At 42.7% G+C, this 5,931-nt stretch overlaps 1 protein-coding gene across 2 annotated transcripts; it reads left to right on the plus strand.

Annotated features, from left to right (window-relative positions):
* The first annotated feature begins 439 nt into the window (after positions 1-439).
* On the plus strand, positions 440-3,497 carry cryba2b (crystallin, beta A2b). 2 transcript variants are annotated; one of them, XM_026145693.2, is made up of 5 exons: positions 440-585; positions 1,312-1,499; positions 2,116-2,257; positions 2,662-2,804; positions 3,120-3,497. In XM_026145693.2, exons 2-5 carry the CDS (start codon positions 1,342-1,344, stop codon positions 3,265-3,267), a joined length of 591 nt encoding a protein of 196 aa, XP_026001478.1. In that variant the 5' UTR covers positions 440-585; positions 1,312-1,341; the 3' UTR covers positions 3,268-3,497. The 2 variants fall into 2 exon arrangements, with proteins under 2 accessions (XP_026001478.1, XP_080146679.1); XM_080290553.1 differs by having other exon boundaries at positions 545-697.
* Positions 3,498-5,931: the final 2,434 nt, after the last annotated feature.

Raw genomic sequence — 5,931 nt, forward strand, 5'->3', positions numbered from 1 at the left:
TTTGTATAATTAAAACTGTGATTTGGTCTGATCCTAATCTGAAAAACAAAGCACTGCAGTTTTTACTACAGCACTTCACCCTCCAGTTCCTTCCAGAGCCGGAGGAAAAGAAAGAAAAACATGTCCTAGATGAAAGTGACACATGTCCTGGGCTCAGTGTGTGGCATTCCTTGGATCCTTTGCCACCTCGAGTTTAGGATCCAGTTTACCTACTGCAAAGAGTGAGGGGGAGGGGGAGGGGGAGGGGATCAGCTCCCAGAATGTGTCTATTGTCCCGCTACACCAATCAAACTGTTGTGTCAGTGCGTTGCCATTGTATAGTCCTGGGTCAGGTTGCCACTGACCGTGGCTGCCATATTGATGACTAAGTCAGTTTGGGGCTCTGAGGACAATGGTGCTCTGGAGCCTCCACAAAGCACGAGGCTAATGCTCCCCTTTCAGCCGGCCCGCTCAGCTGCTGAGTGTGCAAGGCTGCTGGGCAAATGGAGTGGCTCGGGTCCAGGGGGCCCAGCCCTATAAAAACACAGGCGAGGGTCTCTCCCCCGACATTGATTATACTGGATCTGTCCCACCTCAGTACCGTCTGTAAGTATCTCAGCACTGCCTCAGACTTAGCTGCAAGAAACAGTGACGGTGACAGCTTTGTGTACTAGGTGGAAGCGACAGGCAGCGAGACGCTCCTCACACTGTGGCTTTGGTAGTTAGTCTATTACAGACGCACTTTGTTAACATTAAAGAACTTTATCATGAGGACAGCTGTGTATTCCTATAATAAGCTGGCAAGATGATGCCTTTCGGGTGTGCTTGTGTGTGCCTTTTAAAGACAATGCAGGCGTTTATCTGAGTGCAGTGTTGTGTGCTTTTCCACCACAACAAAATCAAACGAGCCAGACTAGAAAGAGATGAAACTTCATAAGCTTTCACTCTGATTCTGGCTGGAAGTGGTTCTATCTGCCACGCTGGAGTCTCACGGTGCAGTTTATGAGCTGGAAACGTGGTTGCTGATTGAATCTCCATCTGATTGAATCTGTGCTTTAAGGAAATGGAAAAGCAAAGAATGAATGGAATTTTTCACTTGTGACACCTTTGGAGAGTGAGCTAAAAATAGATGCAACAAATGTTTTATTTTTCGCCAAGCTTCCAGATAAAGATTGCAGTTTTAGGATAATTTAGAGATGTGCCTGGCTCGCTGACGACCTCTACCCCACTGATTGCTCATGCTACCCGGGGCTTTAGTTGTGATTGTGTGATGGTGTTATTCCTAATCTGTTTTATGCTGAGGGTCTTTATTAAACTCTGTACGTTGTTCAGAGAGTAACCCCCGAGGGAGAAGCAGCAGCCATGAACACTCAACAGATGGAGCAGATGGGCCAGTTTAAGATCACAGTCTGGGAGGAAGAGAACTTCCAGGGAAAGCGCTGTGAGTTCATGCTGGAGTGCCAGAACATCATGGAGAGGGGCTTCAACAAGATCCGCTCCATCAAGGTGGAGAATGGACCGTAAGTGAAAGACACATTAAAGCTGTTTATACCTGTAAGCGCATTATGGATCAGCACTTTTTCTTTTTATATTTCAGTAGCAACATCTTGTACATTCATGTTTGTTCTCTTGAAATTTGAATCTCACTGACCTGAAAAGGTCGGACTAAAGCAGACAGGAGTCAAGAAGTGGAGCAGACAGAATAACAAAAACTCTAAATTATAACCTGCGCTGTTATTAGTTTGCTGCTTGGCATGTACTGCTTGCATGTGTGTGTGCGTGTGCATGCATCCAAGTGTGTCCCTGTTGTGATATGAGTTGGCTGCGTGCAGCTGCTGGCTGTGACTCGTGATCAGATAAAAAGGCCGGGGTGGGCACAACCCGGCAGCGGCGGTGGAGGCAGGAGCAGTATCTAATGTTTGCTTTGTGCTCTGCAGTCACAAAAGGAGCTGCATGCTGCTTTTGTGAGCGCTGGACTCTATTGTTTAAGAAGGACGACAGTGTCAATATCATTGTGTTGTGTATTTAGTCGTCCATTAAAAGTTTTTATTGTTTAGTGTTCTTTTTTTTTTAATTTGGGGTTTATTCTGTCGTTTCCAGCACATTTAACCTCAGTGTTTCTGTCTCTTTTCTCAGCTGGGTGGGTTATGAGTACCCTGAGTTCCAGGGACAGCAGTTCATCCTGGAGAAGGGAGACTATCCTCGCTACGAGGCCTGGAGCGGAAATAGCAGCTACAGAACCGAGCACCTGCTTTCCTTCAGACCCATCAAGTGTGCTGTGAGTCCCTCCTCCTTTTCATTTATCTGTTTTCTCTTTTTATCAATCAGTCTTTGTAAGCGGTCTGTCTTCTCCACGCCTCCTGAGACATTAACCTCCCTCCTTCTTCTTGTGAATCCTGCAGATGTGTTTGCATATATTTATTTTAATGCATCACTTACAGGCTACTCATCCTGTGACGCTTCCTATCCTGTTAGCTTTAGAAATGTATTTTTTAAAGGTCTCTTTCCTTGTCTGTTGTTCCTTTAAAATAAATATGGAGCCATAGGTTCTATATGTTTTCTAATCAACCCTGAATAAAACCCTCATAGTTCTTAGCATTAACGTCCTCTTTATTTCTCTAATTACGTACCAACTATAATGTAATAAAACAGCTTCTAAATGAGTTGTTTGCTTCTCTGCAGAACCACAGTGACAGCAAGGTGACCATGTACGAGTGTGAAGACTTCCAGGGCCGTAAGTTTGAGCTGTGCGATGACTACCCATCCCTACAGGCCATGGGCTGGTGCAGCAAGGAGGTGCCCTCTATCAAAGTCAACTCAGGAGCGTAAGTTACACGTTTTTCTCTGTGTTCAACGTCTTTCCTTAAAATAAACAACACGTGCACGTGCTTTTACTTACATATTGTGCTCTTATTTTACTCAAGTTAGTTTTTAATTTAACACGCTGCTGCAAAATATAGCTTGACGAGCTGCACAGTCTCCTGACTTTGTGCAGTGTTATAAAATATATGAAGGCTCAACCTTGTAATTGCACTGAATTTACCAAAGTGCATTAAACTTTAAAGACTAGCAGAACCCAAAGATGCTTTACTGAATCCTTTGATGTGACCTCGACTCTAACCCTCCCTCCTTCTTTACAGCTGGGTTGCCTACCAGTTCCCTGGTTACCGTGGCTACCAGTACATCCTGGAGAGAGATAGACACCAAGGCGAGTACAGAAACTACAATGAGTACAGCACCCAGGCTCACACCAACCAGGTGCAGTCCATTCGTAGGATCCAGCACTAAGCCTCCACACTGCCGGCCTGACCCCACCTGAAAAAGAAACCCCTCCCCATAATCGCTCTCTCAACTTGAACCCTGGACAGATCGCTGTCACAGAACAGTAGATGGACAAACTCTTTCTATCACTCTGTGGCTCTGCATGTATGGATATCTAAGTACCTACTTCTACTATCATGCTGAAGCATGTTCTTGAAATTCTTGAAATAGGAAATAAAGGCTTTTCTTCAAAACTAGACACTGTTTGTCGGTATTCTTTTTCTTTTTCTTTTTTTTTACATGAAAGTTTATCAACCCAAATAGAATAAATGGAAATGAAGAGCTCAGAGAAAGTGGCTGTAATACTCGACTTCTACTAAGCTATTAATCTGTACCTGCAGTTAGACTGCAGGTGTCCAAGCATTGCAAAACCTTTGTAGCTCTATGAAGACGTTGTTCTCAGAGGCAGGTTTTGCTTTGTGTTTATTTGAAGTGCATATTTGGCCTTTCAGTGAACATCCCTGGAAAGATTTGATTCTGTTAGGCTTCAGGATGTATAATGTTGTTCTTGTCATACTGTATTCTTATTTCCAATAAACAAGAGCACAAGATCACTTTGGTTTCTATTATTTGTTTTTCAACTGTTTGAGGCACAGTTTGGCAAACTGACCAATAAAGCAACGCTCCGTGAAAGCAACATGTGGCAGTTGGCCACTCAAAGCCGGCACCTTTAGACAGCTGACACTCCTTAACAGACATATGTAAATAAGAAAAAAACATGGGCATGAGTGGCTTTTTATTTAATTTCAACTGACTTCCTCTGCTATGATGGTGTTAAAGTGCTATTAAAGCTAACAAACTTAATAAAAAATCCAGCAGGAGTTCCCCGAGAGACAAAACATCATAAATGTTATGTTTTAGTTTCAGATAAAAGTTTAGATACATTTTAGGTTTCACAACTTAATCAATCAGTTTGATCCAAATGAAAACTGCAGCCTCTGCAGTATAAAATCAAGAGATATCCGAAAGCAGCCCTTAATAGTGTGAACAGCATACACAGCATTACACTCAACCTTGCATACCGTGAGTACTTCATTTGAAAGTCTAGTAGCTTAGCATTTGTTTGCTCACTCTGATGTGTCACTGTGATGTTGATCTTACAGTCGCACTCCGGGTTCCTGGAGTGTGTTTACCTCCACCTACACTCCTCCTGTTGGTCCAGGACATAGGATTCCGTGTTACACCCCCAAAAAAAGCTTTCACAGTCCCACACCCAAAAAACAGGATCTTTATATAAATGTGTAACCACGCGGCACACACCTTTCTCAAATATACATTCCTCTGCAGACTGATTAAAGCCGCTGCAGCGCTGATTACAGAGGAGTGACACTTGAGTAGACAAGAAAGTTACAGCTGCACAGCTCAGAGCACCAAGGTAAGCTCGAGACTTTACAGAGAAAACTTCATTGTTACAGCTTTTCGTAATGTTTGCAGGGTTGATTAGTCTGTGGTTTAGAATTACAGCTTAAAATATGAAGTTACTTCATTCGATTTGAATATTTAAAGTTGTCAAGTAACAAATTGAGTCCGGTGGTTATTGTTGGGTTTGCTAACAGTGACACTTTTGACTCTTTAGGTTTACAAGTGAGAAATGACACCACCTGGCTACCGGCTGATGCTAACTTTGCTTTTTATATTATAGATTATGTGCTCTAGCTCAGATAAATGACTTTTTTTTACTCTTTTTTATTTTTACTTTTAAGTTTGAATGTTCCTCCAGTGGATTTCTGTCCTCAGACTGAGCACAGGTGGACGTTTATGCATCCATTTCTCTTCCTTTCACTTCTCCAGTGGATTCAGTCTGGCTTTCGAGGCTTGTTTTAAGTTGCCTGTGAATTTTATCTGTTACACAGGCAGCTAAAGCAAGCCTTGAACACCAAAGACACACCTACCAGGACATCTCCAAACTGAAGGGGGACAAAATATGCTGTGAAATATATGATTATGAGCTCCGAACCAGCCAGTTACAAAGCTTTTCCTGTGTGTGTGTGTGTGTGTGTGTGTGTGTGTGTGTGTGTGTGTGTGTGTGTGTGTGTGTGTGTGTGTGTGTGTGTGTGTGTGTGTGTGTGTGGTGCTGATATTTTATTCCAAGCTGTCTGCTTTGACTGTGATAACTCACCATATAAAAATAAACAGCTGTACACTTGATGCTCTGGTGCTTTTTAAAAAATAAAAAATAAACACGTGTGCATTTGTGCGTGTCTGACCTCAGTCATGTGACTCATTATAAAGATGATTAATGATAAGCAGATATTCACTTTCAGTTCAGTCAGCACAGAGGACTGATTATATGTTATGAACTAAGATGTCAGCTTTACAAAGGCCAGATGTATTTTCAGCAAATTAAAGGAACTAGTTTATGCATCCATGTCCAGTTCAGGGTCATGGTGGGCGGGGCTTTGAACATATCGCAGGTTGCCAGTTTATGGGCGGTATGGCAAACTTAGAATCACCAGTTATTCTAACAGGCATGTGAGAGGAAGTCAAAGAGTGGATTTGTTGCTGTGAGGCAGCAGCGCGAAGCCTTTTTTAAAGCAATGTATCTGTTAAAATCTTTGTTCGAGGTGGCAAAGAGGATGGCTCAAATGTGCCAAGTGACAGAAGTGAAAGTGCTTTTGTGTTTATGACCAT

The sequence above is a fragment of the Astatotilapia calliptera genome, chromosome 16 (genome assembly GCF_964374335.1).
Source record: "Astatotilapia calliptera chromosome 16, fAstCal68.1, whole genome shotgun sequence".
Classification (NCBI taxonomy): Eukaryota; Metazoa; Chordata; class Actinopteri; order Cichliformes; family Cichlidae; genus Astatotilapia; species Astatotilapia calliptera.